This window comes from Cnephaeus nilssonii, assembly GCF_951640355.1.
Source record: "Cnephaeus nilssonii genome assembly, chromosome: 16".
Taxonomy (NCBI): domain Eukaryota; kingdom Metazoa; phylum Chordata; class Mammalia; order Chiroptera; family Vespertilionidae; genus Cnephaeus; species Cnephaeus nilssonii.
In genome coordinates this window covers 28582341-28608231 of record NC_137087.1, presented here as the reverse complement: position 1 = coordinate 28608231, position 25891 = coordinate 28582341, and the positions used below count along the sequence as shown (strand labels likewise).

Sequence of the window (25891 nt, the reverse complement as noted above, 5' to 3'; positions counted from 1 at the left end):
TTTACTTGCCCTCCCAACCTGAGAGCCCATGCGGTGCTGGTCCTGGAGCCAAAGACCCCAGGGGGAGTTTTCGGGGTCAGATGAAGACAAGCATGCCTTTGAGGGAGAGGCTTCTGAGGAGCAAAGCCAGCTCCTTCTCTCATGTCCTGGTACGAGGGCCGAGTCCCACTCACAATCCACTGAAAATAGCTCTCACAGAACCCAGTGGGAGGTGTGCAGGAAGCAGCTGATCGGTGCTTCTCTCTCTTTGATGTTTCTACCTCTCTAGCCCTCTCGCTTCCTCTCTCTGAAATCAATAAAAATATATTAAAAAAAAAAAAAGAATACTGGCTTTGCAACAAGACACGCCCTTCCCCACCACATTCTGACCATGAGACCAGTAGCTTCCGATTCACTGCGACCTCAATTTTAACATGGGAAAAACGGTGCCTAGGTTAACTCTTTGGCGAATAGAAATTAGATAATATAGGTAGAACATAATGAAAAAGCCATAAAATGTGGCTATTTTCACCATCCTTATATATATTTATAAATACCCAGGTCCTCAAAGTGCTCTTTGAAGGAGCATCACCATCTTATTAGTTCCCATGTTAGTGAGTAAATAAATCTTAAACCTATTTTTTTTTTTTAAAAAAAGGGGGGATATGCTATGATGCATCTTACAAATCTACCCCCGGTTTAGTCAATGCATCAGCATTTAAAATCGCAGTCAAAGACAGTCTTAAAAACAGTTTGTGGAGTTAAATTCCTTTTAGATTAAAAAAAAAAGAGAGAGAGAGAGAGAAACACCAGTTCCCACTATAACATTTACGCTTAAAAATTACAAGCTAAACTCTGGCCGCTGGCTGGTTTTCTCAGTGGTTAGAGTGTCAGCCTGCAGACCCAAGAGTTGCAGGTTTGATTTCTGGTCAAGGGCACGTGCCTGCCCCTCCCATAGGGGTATATGCAGGAGGCAACCAACAGATGTTTCTCACACGTTGTCGATATTTCTCTCTCTGTCTCTCTCTCTCTCTCTCACCCTCTCCCTCTCCTCCCTCCTTTCCACTCTCTCTCTCTCTGAAAATCAATGGAAAAAATATGCTCGGGTGAGGATTTAAAAAAAATTACAAGCTAAGACTCAGTGTTGATAGTGATTTGTTTTTATGTTTCTCAAAAAACACATGACCACTCCCTCTCTGTTTACAAGACTTTTATCTGATAAAAGGGGACACATTCAGGGATGTCTAGTAACGTACCAGAAATCAGCCCCAGAAGCAGCGAGCACAGGTACTCACCCGGGGAGATGGGCCTGCTGGAGCTTGGAGAAGGAGTGTAAGGGATCGGGCTGGACACAGTGCGAGGTCGTAATCCTTGTGCAGACATCTCATTAAAACACCTAAGAGGAAGGGGGAGATGATCAGGACCACCTGCATTTCAACAGTTCTTAAGAGAGCTCTGATGAGAAAATGCTTGGGGTTCCCATCCCAATGTGCAGAGAGGGATGCTGTAGCTAGGAGACACCTATTAACATGGGCTCTTGCGGGTCACTGCTTCGCAAACCTCTCTCCAGGGTCTGGGTTGGGGAACCTGGAGATCCTAGCTCAGCATGGGGACCTGGGGACAGATGCACCCCACAACAGAGAGGCCGGGCTTCTCTCCATCACACAGCAGCTATATAGACTCCACTTCCACTGTCGCAAGAACTACAGAGACGTCCGTGTGTTAATGGCCACATTTAAATTGCTCTTTGAAACAAACCCAAACAAGCCCTCTTGGGTCTATGTGATCAAATTAAAGCTTAAAGATACGTCTTTCTGTGAACCAAATGTTGATCCTGTACAAGGCAAGCCTTCCTTAACGAAGTCACACGTTAGAATGTAATAGAGTGGCGATGAGGAGAAATTTCTGTGTGAGAGGCGTCCTAGTAAGCTATCTTCCACAGGCCTCGCGGCCAAAGGAAGGAACGGGCTGAGATCTGTGTCCTGGGGAAGATCTCAGCCCTGATAACCAGTTCACGAGCGGAACTTTAGTGCTGTCGCTGCTCTACTGGCTTACTCGACAGGAAGAAAGCCAGGCTGCTGAATCGGACATACATCTCTCACCTAGACACCCACCGCTGACTCTTCTCTGCTCTCTAGAGCAGGCCCCACGGAGGCACAGGCTGGACTTCTTGTATGCTACCATCCAGCTAGCAGCGAAGACCGCTTCTTGGTTTTTAAGGAATAAACACACTTGCAGATGCCTCAAGTGTCTATTTTTCTCTCTCTCAAATGTGCTATCATCATTCCCAGTAGGGAGAGGAGATGATGTCTTTATTAGGAAGCTGTATTCTGCCTGAAATAATCGGACGTGCAAAAGATAAAGCAACCCTTCTGGCGTGGATACCAGTTCTGGGAAAAAATGTTTATCTGGAGCCTGAAGGAGCTTTAGGAGTGTCTCCATAGTTGGAGGAAATTCCGGAGCACATCTGGCTCAAGATCAAGCACAGGGTACCGTGTGTGCGAACAGACAGTCTGCTCGGTGCCTCAAAGTAGTTAGTAAAGTAGTTAATAGGGCTGATGTGTTTTTTAATCCAAATGGTTTTCAGAGGGTAAGAATTTCAGAGAGAATGGGACACTGTCAGAAAGAAATCAATGAAATTCAGAGGTAAGAATAGTTAAGGATAGTTTTATATAAACTTTTGAGACCGAATACTCTTTATTCTACTCAAATGAGGAAGCATATACATAGATTCTTTAATGAGGATGCCCCATTACTCTGTTTTTATACTTTTTTTAAATTATGAAATTATAGACCTTCGCTACAGAAAAATCTCAAACTTTTCTTGAAATGACAACTGTCCACAGCAAACTGGCCCGAAGCCTGTTAGCGCCCTGGATCTACTCAGTAGCACAAACAAAAGCAGAGTGCTGCTGGGGAAACACTGCCCACATGCTCTCAAGCAGTGTGCTCTGACATCCCCACACTAGCAGACCCTGGTCTCAGACACGGGCTCCTCGGCCTGTGGAGGGGCCCGGAGGAGGCTCGGTCTCACCTCCCACACTGCGATACCGACCACGTAAGGCCAGGGCTCCCCTGATCCAGAACAGGAAATATCCTTGCAGAAATGATCTGGTTCTGAGGCAGGCTAATTCCCCAACTGCTGGGTTTCTCTGCTGACTAAGCAGTTTTTCCAAGGTGAATGTGTTGCTTATCTTCACAATCACCTTACTCCCAGAGTTGGGGGTGGAAAGGGGAAGGAGGAGGTAGCGGGGAGAGAGAGGAAAATCCGGATGAGAGAGAAATGCTGATACCCCTTTCTCTGGTTAACCAAAGGTTGACTCTTATTTCAGTCCATTTCTCAGTGGGACAATCGGGGGGGCTGGATGATAACACTTCAGCAGATAAATGCATTGCATTATTTTTTTTTAAAGTAGCTGCAGAAAGGCTCAAACGTTACCAAGAATGTTAAGGCAAGGCCTCTGGCTTCCAACAACCTCCTGTCTTCTGTGAGTACACGTTTCCCCGGGCTCTACCAGGGCTTGCTTACCTGCATCTACGACGTCAGGTGCTCCCAGGCTTTGAACAGACATAACCCAGGATTGGACCAATTCACCAACACATGCGAACTCAGCCTCTCTGCACATCACCCTGCCTCCACTGCTCTCCCCAGCAAATGATTCTGGGAAGGACATGTTCCCACCTCTCTTTTTGGGTTTAAGGAAAACGGTCACCCTTCTTCATTTCCCCCATTCTCAGCATCTCTTTTGATGCAGTGGTGTTCATCATCACACCCAGTAAATGTCAGAGCCACCCCCTTCCACATCTAACAGGATGTGAAGAGAGACCTTTTAGAGCCTTTGTTAGAATAAACCAAAAACAAACCAACAAACGAGCAAGGAAGCAAGGCTCCTAAGACCAGCGCGCACCTTTCGTCGTCCATTTCCAAGCTGGACTCGCTCTCGGAGAGCTGTCGACAGAGGGCTTCTCTCCTCTCCATCTCCCTCTGCAGCTTCCTCTGCAGCCGCAGGTTCTCTTCCCTCATGTGGCGCTCCTCCTCCAGGTACTGCGCCATCTTCTCCGAGTCTGAAAAGCCAGAGTTCTCCATGAAAACGTGGCCCGTGCACGCACACACACACCTTGACCGAGACACTGGCGGTCCCGCTCCTAGGCTACAGACGAGAACCGTCTCAAGCCAGGAGTTCTCACTCTCCCCTGCTTTAAATCTGGATTTAACGTTTACCCCGAGTACCCAAGTTTACCGATGATCTGCATTTAGAGAAAAATACAAAAAGCGGCGTTGGGAGTTTAGGCATCTTCACCCCCACTTCTTTGCCTTCTAAGGGGCCTGAGTGGAGGAGGAAATGGTGGAGGTGCAGCTAAGTCTAAGTCTGGACTCAGCAGCTACCAGAGCTTCCTGCATTGCTGAACCTCCGAGGGGAGGGGGCTCCATCAGGGAAACAGAACCAGCCCATGGGCTGCCCTCTGGGCACCATGTCTGCTGCCCCTCAACTCCAGACCCAGCGTGGCCAGTCACCTACGGAGCCATCACACTGTCAGCGCACCCACGGCACACTGCGAGCCAGTGAGCTACGGCACGCTGGGTAACGGTTATAATTCCTTTCTCAAAAGTAGAAACTGACATAGCAAACAACCTTCATGTGTCAAATAAGATTAATTTTGAGTGTGTGTGTGTGTGTGTGTGTGTGTGACTCACTCACAGCCTTTCCAAGTCAGAGAGCAGGTAAAGACCTACACGCAGCCCGGCTCTTGGGAGGGCACCTTGGTTATGACAAATACCCCTTCCTGAGGAGCTGGCCATACAGGGGTGGGCAAACGTAGGTTCACAGTGGTGGGCACGTGAAACAGTTTATTCTTGTGTTAGCAGTTAGTAATTATTGTATTATTTATTTGTATCACAACCGTAAACCTACTGCTGCCCACCCCTATCTGTTGAGGTCTCCACTCCGGCATCCATCTCCCAGCCAGAGCTGTCTAGCCCCAGGGCAGAAACTGGACCTAGTCGGATTCTCTCTCCCAGATATCTGAAATGCAGAACGGACACCTTCACGAGGCTCTAGAATCTCCTTCTGCTGAGTCCCTGGTTTGCAAGCCCCACCGTTGTGAGGTTATTCTGGGCAGCATTCTGGCACATTCCAATAAATGGCATCACATGAGCTCCCCGCTCTTTTTCTGGTTTACCTCAGACAGAATCTGTTGTTACTAAGGAACCAAAATAACCTTACACAAAACTCAGTGTCTACCCATCTTCCTGCTTCTTCCTTTTCCCTGTCTTAGCCATGAGTTTGGAAAAAGTAAAACCTCAAAAAAAAAAAAAAAAAGGGCGGGTAATATCTACTTCACTATTCTGAAAAATAGCTACCCAGTCAAAGTGGCCATGATTGCGCCTGAGAGTTCTACAGGTTATTGCTCCATATTTTCAGCCCATTCCAAATTTAAGAAGGAAGGAGCTGAATGCCATATTGGCCATTTCTCTGCCACATACAGACGCTATTTCAACTCCCAAGTCCATCGAATTAGTTTCAGTTTTAAGCAACTCTGTGAAGGTCTGGTGCTTTAGCAAATAATGACTTTTGAGGATAAATCTTCAATGATTTCTAAGACATCATCATTACAGAACACATAAAAGCTATTGGATATCCTTATTTTAGAAATTTAAATAAAAACACCAAAATTAATAAACACTATGATGTACACTAAACACTAAATCCCTCCGTTGTTCTCAATATAATCAAAACCCTGCTGCTTCATCCAGTTGCAAAAGTCCCTTTAACTGAAGGCATGCTGGGAAAATATTTACAAAGCACACTTTTAATATAAACGATTTAAATTACTTCATCCCAAGCATGCCCGCGTGCAGCACTTCTCACCAGCGCTCCAGGAAGCATGAGATTGGCCCCTTGGAGTACTTATTGTTTCCAGAACCAGAAGGGCGCTGTCAGAGCAAATTGCCTTTCTTTTCCATAAATAGGAAAGAAAGCTTCGCAGAACTGAGGGTTCATGAGACTTCAAGAATCATCAGTTAAGAGGAAACAGTTTTTCAAAGGAAACGGCAATCCTTTCACATCTGGGGAAGTCAGCAGGGGGAATCCTTAAACAATAATCTACAGACAAGAAAGCCGGTCAGCAGGAGTGATGGCTGGAAGACTTCCTGGCTGTTCAGCAATTAACAGAGAGGCCAGCGTTGGCCGGTGTGGCTCAGTTGGTTGGGTTATGTCCAGTGCACCAGAAGGTTGCAGGTTTGATTCTCAGTCAGGGCACATGCCTGGGTTGTGGGCTTGATCCCTGGGTACTGGGCGTGCAGGAGGCAGCCATCTGATGTCACAGCCTCACACTGATGTCTCTCTCTCCCTCTCCCTTGCTAAAAATCAGTAAACTATTACTTAAAACAAACAAACAAAAAAACCCAGAGAAGCCAGAGGCATAGGGAAGACACCAACCAGGTCCAAAACTTCTGGGTGTTACTGACCCAGGCACAGAGAGATGTCATTCCTTGGGTGCCCTCTGCTGGCATACCGCCACACCTGATTTCAAGAGACTAGACTTCCAGAAGTCAGCTCTTACCTTCCCTCACGCAGAGCTCCCTAAGACGTAGGGGCCACAGTTTAAGTTCTCCCTTATGAGCCACAGTTTATGCTCCCCCTGTCTTCAGCCACCTTGCAATATCTAGTCTAAGATAGTCAACTGAGAGTGACTTCCAGTCAGAGTCCAAAGAGGTGGTTTCCACATAATCCAATGGTGACCTACACAGTCTGCTTTCACTTTCAAGTTTATGGTTAGAAAATACCGATGCCCAGACCCCACCCAAATCAATGAAATCAGAACCTCGAGGAGGAGGACTCTCCACTGGTCTATTAAAAACTCCCCAGGATTCCAATGTGCAACCAGAGTTGAGAACTATTGGGTGAGAGCTTCAAGTTCAGATACAATTGGACTTGGAGGATAAGGATGAGAGAGGTAGATGGATGAGAAAAAGTTATTAACTCATCCTCTAAACCCAATCCAAACCACTTGCGAGCGGCTGAGGGCCACTTGCGGCTGTTCGGTTCGGCTTTCTCTGTCCTCACACTAACGAGTGCCTCTGGTGGTATCTGCAGCCTCTTCAAAGACCAAATAGTGCAGTAGGAGGGAGATAATGGGAATGAAAAATTCTTCCCAAATTTCTTCTAAAAATGTTGTCAGGGACACAAGGCAAGTAAGTATACATGAGAAGGAAACATGCAAGCTGATGGCACTGGAAAGAATTCAGAAAGGTGCTAAAGGACACCTGTGTGCCCAACACACCAACATCTCAAAAAAAAATCCTAAAATAACTAATATTTGAGAACTCCTTGACTTGTTTTCATGAAAATGTATTTAGTGGTTCTCCACCCAGGGTATATATCAGCATTACCTACATTACAAAAACAGAGGGCCAGCCAGGCTCTACTCCTAGAGGAAGGCTAGAGACCTGTATCGAGTTAGACAGAATAAAGGACTCCCAAAGATATCCAAATCCTAATTGCTAAAGCCTGGGAATATGTGACCTTATGTGGCAAAAGGGGCTTTGCAGATGCTATTAAGTTAAAGACCTTGACATGGGCATTTATCCTGGATTATCTGGCTGGGCTCAGCGTAACCACAGGGTCCTTATAAGGAGAGGCAGGGTCAGAGCGAAAAGGAGGTGTGACAACGGAAGCAGAGGTGGAAGTGATGCCAATGGAACTAAGGGGCCACGAGCCAAAGCCTGTAGGCATCCTCTAGAAATTGGAAAAAGCAAAGGAACGGATACTCCCTCCAAGCCTTTTCCTGCTGACACCCTGATTTTAGCCCCGTGAGACCTCTTCTGAGCTTCGGATCCCAGAACTATAATACAGGCATCGGCTAACGTAGGTTTACAGTTGTCTGTATGGAAAATGATGCCATGACTAAATAAATAATAAGAGAATAAACGTCTGTTTTGTGTACTCACAACTGTAAACCTACTTTTGTCCACTCCTGTACAATAAATTGTGCTGTTCTAAGCTAACTAAGCGTGTGGTCTTTTGTTACAGCAGCAATAGGAAACTAGCACATTGTGTTTTTTAAAGGTTCTTGATGCACCATCCCAGACTGAATAAGAGCTTACATGAATTTTAGAAAAGAAAACCAAGATAAAATCACTGAAATTTACCCTGGAGGTGTTCTTGAACAGTAATCAAATGTGTGTACAGACGTTCATTGTAGATATGGCAACACAAGCAAAAAGGGTCTATTGGTATTGGACTAGTTAAATAAACTGTGGTGTAACCAAATAATCAAATACTGAAGCTGCCTTTTAAAAAAGGGAGTAAGACAGCTGGCAAGAAAAAAGTTACAAGATATAGTAAGTGAAAATATAAAGATGCAAAAGGGTATATTTATTGTACTACTATTTGTATTTTAAAAGTTTATACAAACACATATACCTGGAAAAAAAATGTATAAAAAATGGGTACTTGCACCCAGCCAGTATGGCTCAGTGGCTGAGCATCAACTCATGAACCAGGAGGTCATGGTTCGATTCCTGGTCAGGGCACATGCCCGAGTTGCAGGCTCGATCCCTAGCAGTGGGTGTGCAGGAGGCAGCCAATTGATGATTCTCTCTCATTATTGATGTTTATCTCTTTTTCCCTCTCCCCAAAATCAATAAAAACATATCTTAAAAAAATTTTTAAATGGGTATTTGTCAGAATTGGGTGATTGGGGATCAGAAATGAGAAAGAGACTTATTTTCCCCTGCATACCTTTCACCACATTGCCTATTTGAACAATTAAATTGGAGCAACCTAAAAGCAGAAATAGGAGACCCACACAAATGCACAATGATCTCATCAAGTATTCAGAAATCGAGTTCCTTTGATTTCCAACTCAACACTCCCACCTTTTCCAAAATAATAAAATATAAATTTCAAAAGCACTTATTCAAGTACCATGAACAAATGTTATCTATGACTAAAATTTAGCAGTAAGGAAGATAAACACTCTAATCTCTGCATTAATGCCCCCCAAATATATTGAGGTCTCCTGCAATATTTTGTTAGCACCATCCTAGAGATGGACGCAGGGGAGAAGGTTAACAATATTACCTGTGATTCTGGACCCTCCTGAGATTATTTGAATTATGTTTTAGAAGTATTCTAAACTAGCTGCCTGGCCCTACTACAATAATTTTAAAAAATAATGTATTCCAAGATGACAGGATAAACATGTATTGGTAATGAAATACAATATGAATTTGATTAACACAAATCAAACCGTAAATGTCGGTAAAACCCTTGGTACTGGGTAAGTAGATCAATTCTGCAGACAGAAGACAGGGAAACCCGAGGCTACTCACGCTGTAACTGAGCGGCCCTCAGCTGCTTCTTCAGCCTCTCCACTTCATTCTTTAAAAACCGGATGTGGCGCATCATGTTTTCAGGAGAGTCGATCTCCATGGAGATGTCTCTAGGTGATGGGGGAGCTGAGACCGGCTGGTCTAATTTCTCCTGCAGGATTCTTTATGGAAAAGAAAAATTCCAACAATGAGAAACTGTTTGCCTTTGAAAGACAAAACAACATACTAGCCAGAGGGCTTTTTTTTTTTTTTTAATAAATTTTATTGATTTTTTACAGAGAGGAAGAGAGAGGGATAGAGAGTTAGAAACATTGATGATAGAGAAACATCGATCAGCTGCCTCTTGCACAACCCCTACTGGGGATGTGCCCGCAACCAAGGTACATGCCCTTGACCGGAATCGAACCTGGGACCTTTCAGTCCGCAGGCTGACGCTCTATCCACTGAGCCAAACCGGTTTCGGCCAGAGGGCTTGTTTTAACAGCAAGCTCCTGTAATGAATGAACTGCAGAACCAATTCACAGGGTGGCTTATCTCCTCTGCCCATTTCACATGAACTTCTGGTCACCCTTACCTGGTATTCGGGTCAAAGGGCAGAGCTGAATGAAGGACCCACCCTCCTTTTCCTTCCTTTAAGTTGCCACTGCTAATTAAACATTCCTAAAAAAAAAATCTCTAACATGTGCTTCTAAGTAGTATGTCTATGTCTGGCATACAGAAGGCTCCAGAGTTATCTACTCACTAAATGTTTGACATGCTGGTTGAGGACATGGAGATACTAAAGGAATTTCACTCTCTCAATGCTTTCAGTTGAAGTTTATGAACTGTGCACTATCAGTCTCTGTGGATGGTGGCATAACATAGAGACTCGACGTATAAAATTCCCGGCTGAAAAACCAAGCTGAGGGCATGACAAACTGATGAGAGGCCCTTTGCTTCTGGCTATAGCTACGGCAAAAAGTTAAAAGCAAAACAAAACTTATTAGATTAATAATTGGTAGTTCCACCTTCCCCACTAACTATCGTTAAGCACATAAAATGCCTACTTGTTATATTCAACAGCTTTTGACTTATAAAATGTCAATTTCAGATTGCTCAACCCAATAATCTGCAATAATTTGGTACTGATTGCGTTCTGCAAAGGAAGACTGAATGGCAACAGATCTCCATGTCCCCTTTTGTAGGTTGTTGGGTGGTTTTGTTTTTGTTTTGTTTTTAACTTTTACCTTTGAGTTTGCTCAAGGGCTCTAACTGAGCAAACCAGTATATTAAATGTTGTAATGGTCCCTACAACATTTATTATGTTAAATCATTTTTCCTAATTCCATCTATTAGTACAGCTACAATAATGCAAAACACAGCTGGGTCAGCCACATCTTGAATATTTCCCTGTAGATACACAGTGCCTCTACTTGCACTTTTCTTAAAACCTGTGGTATGTTTCTATTTTGCAAATCTTGAGATGAACTCAGAATGATTTATGGGTTCATCTAAACCCAATATTTATGGCAAAAGGACTCTGGTTAGCAAAACAAAAAGGTCCTCATGAAGTGGATTAATGAACATTTTCAAGAAACTCCCTTTCTACACCCATACACATCCTGCATACAGAACTCCTCACCATTCTTCAAGCCCGGCTCCAGCCACCCAAAGTCTGCAGCACTTAGAAATAAGGGCCTGACAGTACCTTGCACAGAGGGGTTCAAGAAATGTTTGTCGTTGAATGACATTTCACATCCATGTACATACATTTAACGCAAAGAATGCTAACCTTAAATATGTACGAGCCATTTCTTTGCAGCAAACAATTTGATGGTAATTTTTCTATCAAAATCTCAGTCTTCCTAACTAAGTACATTTTGTAAATATATAATAACTACAGGCACGTAGTACATATGCTATGCAGTTTAGAAAAGAATTGGGGAAGCCAGTTCAATCAAGTAAAAAAGCTGAAACTATAGCCATCCTTCAGAACAATTTAAAGGTGAACAATAGCACCTTGATTAATTTCTTCATAGCCTCTGACACCAAATGGAAAGAAATTCTACTGGGCCAGTGCGAGAGAAGTGTAAAGAGGTGACCAGCATGAAAAGAGGTCAGAAAGCTTTCAACGTGTTTTTCATTTGACAAATTAAATGATATGCATCAACCATAGAATTAAAGGTCCCATTGTTATTCTTCAGTCATACCCAGAACAGCAACCTAGTCACATACGCAATCCCATATTGAACAATAAGACTAAACAAACCGCTTTTCAGCTTCAAGTTTATCCATTCTTTTCCAGAGACGATTAACTAGTGCTTCTTGTTCTTGCTCCAAAGTATTTTCAAGGTCAATCTTCTCTCGTCTCAACTAGAGGAAGGAAAAGAAGTTTTACTGAGAATAGCAGGCCACTTAAACTTTGATAATTAGATTTCTTGATTGGACCATTATGACCCCTTTACTTGGAGAAACTGCAAAGAAATGGCCAATTTTCTAGCACAGACACTTTAAATGCATCTAGTTCTTACACTCTTGAGAAAACCAAGACAGGCTCATTCTTTGATGTTCAAGCTTAATTGCTGTCTGGTACATCACTTGTTTCAGCATTTATTCAAGGCACATGGAAAATCTTCCTTTAAGAGAGTTCGGGGGGAGTTCTGCTTACTAGTCATACCAGGACTTACCTGAATGTTTGTACCCCCATTCTGCACCCCCAGTCCTGCATGTAGTTCAACATTAAAGATTACAGCAACATTTATATAAATACCTCAAACACCCATATTTGTCAATGGGTGCACATAAATATGTCCCAAGATATAAAAATAGGCACAAAATCATAAACACCAAATTCACAGTACTGGTTACCTCCGGGGAGGTAGAAAAGAAGGGAACTTCGATTTGAGGAAAGGTGTGCAGTTGTGGAGGGAACCCCAAACTATTCTACTTCATAAAAAGAAGCAAACGGGGAAAATTCATTTAACCAATCAATATTGAGAAATATGAAAATACTGAAAACACCACCGGATATTGGTTAACAAGGAAGTAGCCAGGAACCCATAAGTCAGAAAAGTCTGCCTTTGTAAACTTACATTTTAATGGTGTCAAGATAGTAAATGAAACAAATAAATTACATATTTGGTAGAGGGTTAAAAGGATATGAAGAAAAAGGCTAGTGAGAGGGCTAGAAAATGCAATGATCAGTAGACTTCACAAGGACAAGTAGAGGGAATGTGCTGCATCATTTTTTGTACTTGTCTATGTATTTGAGATATTAAATAATTTTAACAGGAAGTTTCCTTAAAAAGAGAGAAAGGCTATGTGACTGCCCCTATGCTGTCCCTGCAACCAAACCCAACTCACCTTTTCCATCACTGAGTCAACAAATTATTTGTGATTGCACAGCTGCAAAAATGCCACAGTGGCAGATTTCACGTTTCCTTAGGAGGTCACAGAGGCAAGCTCCTACTGATCAAAGATCCCTGCATATGCAATAAAGTGAGACCAACACCATGTACAAAATGTAATCTTTTAAAGTAACCAAAGTAGACTTTATCCAGCAGGTAAATGAGCCTGGGTCACAGAGTCAACGGAAAATACAGCTTCAGGATTATTTTCTTTGCATGAGGGGAATCAAGGGTGGTGGGATGTCAGAGTAAGTCGGATGCATTTTGTGCTGTGAAGCTGGGAATAGGCTAATGCACGCATGCTCCTCAGAATGTTAAACAGTTCCTACCTGAAACAATGAGAAAAGATCTGGAAAGCCTCATAGAACTCCTATACAACCTAGTGAGATTCTGTGCTGACCACATTTTTGGCCAAGCTTTGAAGTATGATTCACGGCCATTTTTTAAAGAAACAACATTCTAAGGCATTTGCCTGTGAAGGACCCTTTTCCTGTGTTTGACTAAAAGCATGATAGCGAGTACTTGGCAGGCAAGAAAAAACTCAAGTAAGGCATCATTTTGTAGTAGGGAAACTTATGTCCAATTACGTTTCATTTTGGAGTAATCATGCACAGTGCTAACCAGTAACTCTGAACACCCAAAGCTGTCTTTGCCTGTGGATAACTTACTAGGCGTGTGGCTCTAGCAGGTACTCACCTGCTGAGAGCCTCAATGTCCCCATCTGTGAAAAGAGACGGTTGGCCTAGATGATTTCTGAGGGCCCTTTCAAAGCTACCATTCTATCCTTCTCCATCAGTGTCGGTCTCAAGACGGCAGCTGTCTTTAGCCTGGGCTGGCTCAGCCACCGATTTTTAGGGCTAGAAGCAGTGAGACAAATCATCTAAACCCACCATTTCATTTTAGAGCTGAAGGAACACAGGATCCTAAGGAGAAAGTAGGATTTGGGGTAAACGATGCTATGGTTTGGGAGCCTACCTCCTTTGCCAAGAATTCTTGGGAGTAGCAGAGTAAGGGGCAGCTTCATGAGTCAGAGTATGGGGACGCAGAGAAGAGAAAGAGAGCAGGACAAACAGGTGGAAAATGGACATGAATCTCGGCTTCTGTGGGCACCAGCTATCCACTTACTGCCTGCTTCAGCAAACTGAGGCTTCCTGGGGGTGAAACTTGGGATTGCTTTACCAATTTGCTCTCCTAATTCATTTGCATGACGTGGGCCCCACAGGAGGCTCCAGCTCAGCAGCCTAGACGTGGGTGTTTCATTACACGGACGGGCAGCGCTGTAGGAGTCCGTGTTATTTAGCCCCCAAAGAGCAGGGTTTCCGGACTTGTTTCTTCAGCTTTAAAAAATCTCAACTTTTCAGCATCGCTGGGGAGTTCTGATGGACATTAAGGGGCAGAGAAGTTAGAGGGAATGGTGTTATTTATGATTACGATGAACTGCCCATTAAATTCTTTATCAGACTTGCCCTTCTACCTCCTGCTCGTTTATTTTCACAACCGAACACAGACACCAGTTCTGCCAATTCGGGCAGAAGGAGATTTCAGGTGCTTCTGACACTGTCCGGATGCCGAACCCTCAGATCTGGGCGAGTGTATGCTAAGTTTACAGGCTAAGTCAGAAATTCGTGCTTGAATCACGACAGCAGCCCAGTGGCGCATTGCTCTCACTATGCTGGTCTCTCTCTCTGTAATGCTCTCCCCTATTCCCTTCCTAAGAATATCCCGTGGCTTTTTTTATTCAGTGTTCATGCAATAGGCATCCGCTCATCCATCGCCACACATCCAATTCTCAGGCTAACCTGAAGCCCCTTCTGCCTGCTTTTTCTGGGAGCATCGATGGATATAGCTGATTTGTAAACATACTCATTTGAAAGACTGCCCTGTAATTAAGTCAGTGCAACGGACTGCCAGATTCTTTACTTCTCTTCAGTAGCTCTCCTTCTCATTACAGGTTAATTAACCTCAGACCAAGGGCTCTTATTACGTTCCCAAAAATAAATACAGAGCTCCTTTAATGGATAAACTTAGTGCGTATAAATTTAGCCAACTCATCTGAATTCACAGCCCTTCCTGCCTCTGTGTCTTCTCAGTGGTCAGATACTGACCTCCACCAAAATAGCAGAAAAGAGAGGGCGCAGCTGAGAGATGGCTCCCCACACTATCGGATTTCTGCCTCACGGTAGCCTTTTTCCATTTAAAGAGAGGTGTGATGCTGGCTGGGGTGAAGGGAGAGGTGGGGGGAAGGGGTGCTTGGCGAGAACGTCTGATGAGAACGTTAGCCTCACCACTGTACTCAGCCACAGAATTCTGAAAGGTTTTAATGGATTTTTTCCAATCTACTTTGAAAAGTTTTAGTCTAACTACCATATAATCATCATTTCTACGAGAAAATATATTCCAAACACCTGACTTGAAAAACAAATTTTGGGGTGGAGGGGATGAATGAAAAGGGGGGAGGGATTAAGATGTACAAATTGCCAGTTATGAAAAACAGTCACAGGGATGTAAAGTACAGCATAGTCAATGATGTTATAATAACTATGCATGCTGTCAGATGGGTACCAGATTTAACAGGGTGATCACTTCATAAGTTATACAAATGCCTAGACACTATGTTATACACATGAAGCTAATATACTGTGTATGTCAACTGTAATTGCAAAAAAAAATGTTTTAATTAAAAAAATAATTTTGGAAAGCAGCCTATTACAACAAATCTGAGATAATAAAGAGAGGGCCCTGGCTGGTGTGGCTCAGTTGGTTAGAGCATCATCCTGAGCACTTAAGCGTTGTGGGTTCGATTCCCAGTCAGGGCACAAACCCAGGTTGCAGGTTCGATACCAGTTAGGTTGCGTATGGAAGGCAACCAATTGATATTTCTCTCACACACTGATGCTTCTCTTTATCTCTCTCCCTTCCTCTCTCTCTAGAATCAATGAAACACATATCCTTGAGTGAGGATAAAAATGAGTAAGTAAATAAATAAAAATAAAAGAGAGGGGAAAGCCCGTGGAAGGGTTACCATATAAACTGAACTCAGACACACAGATTGTGACAACATAAGTAAAAAGCACTTAGGATGATGATGATATAAGGAGTGTACCTGATGTTTTAAATAAAGAAATAGCAGAGCACTCTCTAGGACCTACATTAACCTAATTCATAGTTGGCTATATATATATATTTTTTTAACAGAAAGAGGTAAATCCTAAGAAAACAACTGGGTGATGGGGATTAGCACAACAATCTCCCCAAACCTTCCAGGTTAGGAAGTATCTGACGGCCATTAAAAGTTCAGCCCAATTTCCTCTCAACTTATTATGAAATATCATAGATGTCCAGAGCGGTGACTGTGGAGGTTTATCAGAATCATCTGGGAAAATAAGAAGCACAACATTAAGAAAACAACTAAATTAAAGTCAGAAAAAATGAACAGTTTTCGCAATGGACTGAATGTTTGTGCCCCCCCAATTCATATGCTGAAGCCTAAATGCCCAGTGTGATGGTTTAGAAGTGGGGCCTCTGGAAGGTCATTAGGTTTAGTTGGTATCATGAGGGTGGCCCCCATTATGGGATTTCTAATGAGCTTTCTAAGAGTCATGAGAGACTTCGCAGCGTGCTGTTCCCTCTCACGTGAGGACGTAAGGAGAAGCAGGCAGTCGGCAACCCTGAAGATGCCCCTCACTAGAACGCCATCAGGCTGGCACTAATCCAAGACGTCAGGACTCCAGGACTGTGAGACACAGTGTCTGTTCTTTATGAACCAGTCTGCGTTCTGTGGTACAGCAGCCCAAGTGGGCTAAGACAGTTACGTTTCTAGCAGAGATGGTAAAAGACCTTACTTAGCTCATCCCATCCTACTTTTGCCAATACATATGAGCTAATCAAGGTTTTACGCATTGAGTCCTCACTTAATGTTGTTGATGGGTTCTGTGACTTTGATCAAAACAATGTAGGCTAATAGGTATAAACAAGAGTTAAGTTCCTACGGCATCTCATCAACATTATAAAGGTCCGACGGTCACCGAGGACCTGCTGTACACAGGGAAGAAGTGACGAACGAGACTCATGAGGGAGCTATTGAAACAGATCATGTGCAACTGACACGAAAAGAGCTGAGAACAATGCACCATGGTCCCTGGTCCCTGGTCCCTGGCAAAGCCTTCACACATTAAAGCAACAGAGGCAAGTAAAGCAAACCTTAAACACGGCCTCGGTTGGCGTGTGTTCAGGCAATCAGCGGAATTTTGCTCAGCACTGGCAATTCTCCTAGGCTAGAAAACATCTGACCCTTACCTTCTGGCAAAAAAAATATTTTTTTTAAAGAAATCAAGCAGCCAATTTGTGTTACAGATGAGGTAAGACAGGTGTTCCTAGACCACAGAGCCCCTGAGGTAGCTATTGGATTAATCAAGCCGAGGCTGGTTTCAGAATTAAAAACAAGTTCTAGGTCATCCCAGTGCTGAGCACAGGAAGAGCCAATGGAAGTTTGTCAGTGAAGAACAGGAAAAAAGGAAAGAAAGGATGGTCACGTTCAAGTGTAGGAGGCCGAAAATTACAACTGAAAAGAAATTTATCTATGCACCTCAGAAATATACTGATAGAGGGAAAAAACATGCAAAAACATCATAAAGAACTACTTATACAGCAAGATAAATAGGGTTGTCTTTTGGATGAAAGTTATATTGGTGATAATTTATATTCCTACTTTTTCCTACCCCCGCCCACTTTTTAAAAGAAATTTACTATTTTTAACAAAAGAAAATACTTAAAGATATCTAATCCTAAAAAAATGACGATTTCCTAATATAATTTAATAGTAAAACCCCTAATTTAGGATGTTCATTTACATATATAAAATACAGAATAAGCCCATATACTCTCAAAAGGATAAATGACAGCTTTCTGGAAGACTCTTGAGAATTTCCCACATTGCCCAGAGTTAAACTTCTTTACCATAGCTTACAACTGTTTTCTTCTCAAAAATTATGTTCCTATAAAAATTAGATTTGTTCTTTGAAATAGATATAACTTCAGGATAACATTAATATCCCATTAACATTAATATGTGAAAATGACACTATTTCATGGTTTATCAGCTCAATAAATTTTGCTTTAGTTCAGTGATGTTGAAAAATGAAGGCCTTTATGAATTCCCCACACTTAAAATTACTCAGATTTATTCAGTTTTCATCACAATGTTAAACAGATTTGATACTAGGTTTATAATTCTAGGGGGCTCTTTTACCAAATAATTACCATTGATGGAAAGCAGGTTTTAGCATCTTGGATGGACATCCTTTCACCACATCAAGGAAAAGTCCTTGGAAAGAAGTCATCGAGTGTGGATTACAAATACACTATTCCATCAGGGGCTGCTATCTGTCCATTACCTAAAATGAGCTTCCTTCACAAAATAACATTAGGGAAACTCTTAATATGCTTTATCTAAAAGGAAAGCTCTTGGATAAAAGAAATCATTTCTTTCTAATCATGACCATACCCATCCCACTTCTTTACATAGAGTTGTTAGATTTATGACTAACTTTCATTCACTAGCCATGGCTCAGCGAAGGGGGAATGCCTCTTCTAAATCATCAACCAAATTCTTATCTTGGTCATAAAGAAATAGACTTCGTTGATTTCGAAATTACAAGCAACTAGGAAGTCTGGGTTTAGTATCTCTGGGTTTTATTACCCGTGCTGCAGCACACCAATGTCCTCCAACTGAACAGGCAGTCTCCACCCACAGTGCTTTACCAGAAATGCACACTGTCGGATCATGATGAGCTTCCTTTTTACAAAGGAAACACGTTTAATATTTTCCCGGCCGTCGTGTAGCATCATCTGTAGAAATCGGTCCACGTGGCAAGTGGTATCTGATGCTTCAAAATACAGTCTGACAAAATGGAATACGGTGAGTCTTTGTACTTCATTGAAATGAGGTCCAGGGAAGGAATTCTAGGGATTGTGGGTGGTGGTGGTGGGGCGGGGGTGGAGGTGGTGGTGCTGATGGTGGTAACCACATCATGTAGAGATACTTGTCTGTGTCCCTGACAGAGCTCAGAGTCTACTTTCAAAGGTCTGGAGTTGGGACCCCTCGGTTGGCTTCATGAACTCCCGACAGCTCCTGGATTACAAAGCAAACCCACCGCAAAGCCAGCCTGCTGGAGCTTCGGATACTGCCCAGTGCCCCCAGTTTACCTACTTCCTGGGCACCAAATCCCACTAACCTCGCAGCTCTGCGCTGAGGCGTTTCCCCTTCCAAACAAACGGTAGGCAGAAAGCTTGTACCCAAGCTTCTCACGTGGCCCAAACACCCTCAAGGATTTGCTACAATCAAATTCCCACCGAGCGGACTTTGGGGTTGACTATGATTATGTCTGGCTGTGCCCCAATGCAGCGCATCTGAATGTGCACACACAGGTTATTACATTAAAAAAAAAATTAAAAGCAGGGCAGCAAATTATAATACAATGTTGTTAAAGAAAGGAGGAAGAAGAGGAGCAGGAGAATGAAGAACAAATATAAATAGCAGTTGTTTGGGGAGGCTTGTAGTCTAGGTAATGTTTTACCATTTTTGTACTTCTATGTTTTCCAAAGTTTCTTGAAAGAGCAAAAGATTACTTTTAAAATGCAAATGTTTAATAATAAAGATTCCAAGACTTCCATAATTTGAGATCAGTATTTGAAATCAAATGTCAAAGCAAGCATAGTGCTCATTAAATTTCATGGCCTTAATGCAAGTGAAACCTCAAGGAAAACACACACACACACACACACACACACACACACACACACACACACAAAAGGCACACAGACACCAGCAGGTGCTGCCCAGAGCTATTACAACAGATTTCTCCGACTGCCAGGGACTACAAGGGCAGCTGTTAGCATGAATAAAATGCCTGAAAACCCAGTATGGTCACACTACCCATGAATTTAAGAAATACTTTGTTCCACAACAACAAGAACAGAAAATCAACCAAGGACACAAATCTGAACATGAGCCACTGGCCACTCAATTCACAGCTCAGTCACCAGGACATACAGATTCTCTGTGGAACTCACTGGAGTCAGTCGCTGCAGCTACTAAAATAAGTAGCATCTGCCTTGTATGTAGATTGATGGTGATGTCAGTTTGGTTTGTATTCTGAACAAATTAACTCCCAGACAAGTAAGGCAGAGACCACCTGGTAGCCTTCACTAAGAACACTGTTCTAAGAGCTAGAAACCTAAAACTTTCCTTTCTTCCTCATAGAACTTAAAATATACCATGTTTCCTTTTAGAAAAAAAAAAAAAGAACAAAACATAAATCTTGTCTTGAGGATTGCAAGTCATTATTGGAAGCCCCAGCCTCTACAACTTGGTGAGAGACATTGGGCCAGTGGGTGTCGCCCCTGCAATGCCCCGGAAGCCAGCGTCTTGCCAAGCCTCCGTAGTTGGCCGATGTTGTCTGCTGGCTAAAGGTAATCACTGGGCACCTGCCAGCAGAGGCCTGCATGAGCCTTGGTGCAGCTCCATGGCAGCTTTCTGCATGACCCTCACTATGTAGGCAAGCTTGTGCCCTCAGAGACCCCATACACAGACTGCCAAAACCTCCCCGCCCTTTCCTTGTCTGGCAACAAAGAGAAGGGATTCAACTTCAAATCTTCTTCCCGAGTTCTTTTCTCTGTTCTCAGCATCTCTACTCCATGCAGTAACTGCACGCACTTTTTAGTGCATTCTCCTCTTCCATTTCTGTCTCCTCTCACATCCCTGCTTCCTTGCAACAAGCTGTACTTAGCTCTACCCAGCCCGTGTGTATCAATTAACAAACAATCAAACCCAGTGCCAAGGAGCTTCAGGTCCTCCTCAGCTGGTATGGGGGACGGGGTTGCAATGGGAACGCTGCTCCTCTCCACAACAACACCGCACAGAGCATCATCGCTCGTCATGGTCCATAGGTTCACTGGCCTCCCTAGACCAGGCTCCGTGAGGCCGGGGACCTTTCCCAGCCGTTTGTGGCAGATGGCAGGCACATAATCAAGGTGCTGAATTAATGCAGGATGTGTGCCATACAGGTGCACTGACCGCAGCATGGACAAAGAGAACGTCAAAGTGGTGGGGTCACAGGTGACATCTGAGCACAGAGATTCATAAATTAACAGATAACCAGGTGATGGAAGGTGGTGAGACATTTGAGGCTCAACTAATATGCATGCACATTTATATAATATGTCCTCTACCATAGATATTAGGTGGAATCTTTCATTATTAATGGCAGTCGTTAAAATTTTTGGAGCACTGACTAGACGGGAGTCACTAGGGATATGGTGGTGAGTTCAACATTGTGCCTTCCCTCCTCTACCTTCCAGGGAATTTAGAGGGAAGACACAATTTGTTTAACTGTTTGCTAATTACTATTTGTGTACCAAGTGCCACAAAGAGAAGGACTGAATGTTAGGAAGTACTTCACAGCACAGACCCCTGAGTGCCTGGGGGAGGGGCGCCAGTCAGATGAACGAGGATGGGATTGGGAGGGAGAAAGGAGCCCAGGCAGAGGAAACAGGTCCGCAGAGACCTAGTGCAGGAAAGCACTGGGCACATCAGAGCATGTTTTTCAAACTGCAGGTCACAACCCATCACTGGATTGTGAAATCAGTGGAGTCAGTTGTGACCTACATTTTGCTGAACATGAAATAAGGTTGAATGGAAAAATCAGCGCAAAGCACATACGGTTGTTTGATGAAACTTGTCCCGGTCACATATACAGTTACAACAACATCAGTGCACCGGGTTGCCATGTAAACTTATTTCTGGCTGTGTAGTCTACACTGCAACCACTGTGCAATACGCCTGGAGAGTGAGGAACGGCGCAATGGAAGATTAATGCTCCCCACCAGCCTACAGGTTCGGTATTATGTCCGTTTCACAACAGAGACCAAACTGCCTGCCTGAGATCGCCCAGCTTATCCAGATGGAAGGAAGCTTTGAAGATAGAGAAGAATCTCCCAACTACACAGGCTAAAGCACTGTCAGTACACATGGGTGCTCACGAGTGGAATTACCATCCCAATTCTAAATCCAACCTTTAGATATGGGTATCTGTGCTTTGGAAGGAAAGGACCTCTCGGACAAGAAAACACACCCAAAATGACGGGCTTAACTGAGAAAACGACCCGAGGGTGTCTGGTACATGGCAGGCAACCCAGCTCGTCACGTTAAGGGTTTGCCGGACTGCACCGCCAATTCTCCGCTAACTGATTCCGGTATTTTTCTATTGTACTACCTAATAAAGGGTTAAGTATGCAGTCCACCTGTTTCTGGCTGCTGTTTTCTTCTTTCCCGTAAGATAATTTCCTGAGCCAAGTGCACAGAAGGCCCTCACATCTGCTGAGCTGAACTTCATTTAATAAAATAAATGAATGCATGCCTTTTAATGCTAGTTACCCTTCTCCAGAGAAGAAAAATCCTTCCTAGTTGGCAGAAATCATTCAGATCAAGATTTGTTGACACAGAGAATATTCCAAGTTCTAAATGTTCTTACCTAGGAAAATGTGAATACCAAATAAGCGACCGACAGGGAACACATATTGGAACAAAAGTCTTTAAATCAGGGCCACCACCGGTGTTTGTTACGAGCCCCCAGGAGCACTAAAGTCCTGTTGACTAGATTAATCCAGTTTGTTAGACTAATACTAACTATCAGCGCAGCAAAGGCCTCATACTTTCACGTTATTCTGAACATGCTTTTCTACATTATTTTCAGGATGCTAAATAAATGCCCAAAAGGTAGCTAAAATAAATGATTAGGAACTCCTGAGCCGTGCATCTTGAGGAGCACCTCCTGTTCCCCGTCTGGGTTTCCATTTCCGAAAAAGCAGTGTAAGCAGGTTAGGCCACTTACAAGCCAACTGGTCTATCATCAACCGGCAAGTCACACGATGCCACCTCCACTGCTTCTTCAGAGGAGAGGGGAGCAGGAGGCTGTCGTCCCAAAGCCTGAGAGGAGACCCGATGCCCCTGCCTCTGGGTTTTCTCATGATTTCCCCACTGTCTCTTGTCTCCGCCAGGGTCTGGAGACAAAGATAGTCCTCCCCCAATTCACAGGACTTTAGTTTTCCAGGTCTAAAATTCTGTGGATTCACATATTGCAAAACGCCAACAGAACAAACCATTTATAGCACAGAGACCTTGAGGATGAAGCTTAACATTCCCTACCTGAAGAATGAAAGGATCCCAGACTCCGGGTCTCAGAGGAGAATGTATCTGACTAATTAAGTGTCCATGCCGAAGGCCTGACTTGTGGAGAGAAACTTACAATGAGGGCCTTCTGCCTTGTGAGCTAACTGGGGCCTACTTTCCAAAAAAGCCCAAGACTGAGTCTCAAACCCTGTTACGTTCTGCTTTACAGGGAGTGGGCAGGTGCCTACTTAAAAGCCATTACACATCCAAGCTACACCTTTAAAACAAACATGTTATGGCCAACACAAATCCCTGGTAGAAGGCCTTCCAATATTCCTTCCGCACATGCAACCCATTAGGTTCAAAATATGAATTAGTTATAAATTAACAGCAGCATCCAACTCATGTGGAGTGCTACATAGCAGGCATTTTGTTAATCACATCGCTCTCATTCATGGCATCTAACATAAGTTTGCTACCATTGCCATTTTATATATAAGGAACCTGAGGCTCAAAAGTGAACTGACTGGAACAATGGGAGAGCCACACACAAGAGAATGAATTTGGACCCCTACCTCACACTACACATAAAAATTAACTTGAATGGATCAAAACCTAAACATAAGAGCCAAAAGTATAAAACACTTAAAAGAAAACATAGGGATAAATCTTCATGATCTCCGATTTGGCAATCGATTCTAAGATATGACACCAAAAGCAAAAGCAACAAAAGGAAGAAATGGATAAATTGGACTTCACCAGAATTAAAAATGTCCATGCTTCAAAGCACTTGATCAAGACAGTGAAAAACACATACAGAATAGGAGAAAATATTTTCAAATGATATATCTGATAAGGCACTTGTATCTAGAATATAAGGAACTCTTAAGAATTCAATAATCAAAAGATCTCTAAGAGATATTTTTTTCTAAGAAGATACACAAATGGCGGGTTTCAACATCATTAGCCATCAGGGAACTATCAACCCACCAGGAGATACCACTTCATCATCAGTATGGCACAGCCACTTTGGAAAACAGTCTAGCAATCCCTGCAAAAGGTAAACGGAGATACCACAGCAATTCCACTCCTAGATATGTATCTAAGAAAAATAAAAACAGGTGCCCACACGTAAGATTGTATATGAACGTTCACAGCAGAATTATTTATAACCAAATGGTTGAAACAAAACAAATGAACATCAAATGATGAGTGGATAAACAAAATACGGTATGTCCACACCGTGGAACGTTATATGGCCAGGAAAGGAATGAAGTACTGACACATGCTACAACATGGATGAAAACATTATATAAGTGAAAGAAGCCAATCACAATCACAACAGACCACGTACTATATGATTCCATGTACATAAAGTCTCCAGAATGGGTAAATATATAGAGACAGACAGTGGAGTGGTTCTTGCTTAAGGGGGAGAGGAGATAGAGTAGCAGCTGAAGGGTACAAGGTTTCTTTCTGAGCTGATGGAAATGGTCTAAAACTGATTGTGATTATGGTTATACAACTTCGAATATGCTGGCAACCACTGGATTATACATTTTAAATGGGTGATTTGTATGGTATGTGAATTATATCTCAATAAAGATGTTACAATAAAAAAAAAAGTGAACTAAGATATTAAGCAGAGGAAACCGGTCACACCTGGTCTCTTACAAGCACTGTGCCCAGGCCCTGAACACTACACTGACCTGCCTTCCAAAATGGAAAAGACCACTCCTCAGTCACCTGTCCAAATCCACACTTCTTCTGGCAAAGCGGGTAGGGCATGAGGCACCTCGAAAGTGACCTTCAAATAGCTTCTAGTTTTAATTTGTCAGATAGAAGAGCAAAGGCATGTACTTACACACTAACCATTATAAAGCATAGTGTAGTACATGCCTTTGCTCTTGTGGTAATAATGTCTAGTACAGGATACACTATATAACATAGACTACGACATACTGTATATAATATAATACAGATGATAATCCCAAGAGATGACCACAGAGAGGGTCAGATCACATCCAAAGAAACATAAAACAGATTTATTCCCACTGGAGGAAAAAAATAAACATTTCCCCTAAACACTGACTACAATTATTTATAGCGAAACAAAATACGGAGTTAAAATCTCCAACATTTACTCATCCTGAACGTATCCAAAACAAAGAGGGGAAAGTTTTATGATTATGTTCAATTTCTCAATGTTAATTAAAACAGGAACTTGATATCCGGGATCTGAGGTCTATTTCTGGTACAGGTCTTAGCAAAGCATGTATTCCGTTGTGGAAATCCACCTCTTTACTGTTGAGGTCTGAAATAACCTAAAAAGGCACTAAGTCATTAGCTCAGAGAGAATGTGTGCCTTGGGCCTCATTTTAAAGGGGTTCAGTTAGTAAAATCACTAAAGAGGCTTAAGGGGGTGCAGCAAGCCATCGCCTCTCTCAGGGACTCTGGGATGAGACGGCCCTTCTCTCTCTGACACTAGGCTACTACCTCCCCCTTGTGGCCACCCTGGGGGTTACAGCCCTCATCCCAAGATCTTAGGAGCCTGTGAACAAATACAAGAGCAAAGCCGTTTCCATTATTGACCACCGTCACTGTGAAGGCCATGGCCACGTGGTTCTCACAATACCAACTACTGTGAGAATGTCATCTGGTTAATTCTTTATTCACGAGTACCACTAACAAGTACTTGGTGTATCAGGGACTTAACGAGAATCTTCAAAGCTTTAACTTGAATAGAACTAACTGGCTATTGCCTACCCTGAGAATTAAACAGGTGAACTTTAGAACAAAATGTTTTTAAACTGGGGGGAGGGGGGGGGTAGGAGGAGCCTTCTAAATTTAGATATTGCACCTGAATTCTGAAGATAAGTGGTAAAAAATAGATTACTCTGAATATGTATAAAATAGCAAAACCTTGGGAATGGAACTTTTTTTTTCTCCTTTTATCTGAAAGGGATAGAGAAAGTATTTTTAGGGCCATTATTCATAGTCTTGGAAAACCCAGTCACATTC

The 25891-nt window shown here is 42.9% G+C and overlaps 1 protein-coding gene across 1 annotated transcript in view; it reads right to left on the bottom strand.

The window, feature by feature from the left end:
* CCDC6 (coiled-coil domain containing 6) overlaps window positions 1–25891 on the bottom strand; it is a 102647-nt gene that overhangs the window by 11838 nt on the left and 64918 nt on the right. The window contains exons 4-7 of the mRNA XM_079793586.1: window positions 11565–11668; window positions 9317–9477; window positions 3888–4044; window positions 1275–1375 (exon numbers count right to left, since the gene is read on the bottom strand). Of these exons, the coding sequence (XP_079649712.1) occupies window positions 1275–1375; window positions 3888–4044; window positions 9317–9477; window positions 11565–11668 (523 nt within the window). The remainder of the gene's footprint in view (window positions 1–1274; window positions 1376–3887; window positions 4045–9316; window positions 9478–11564; window positions 11669–25891) is intronic.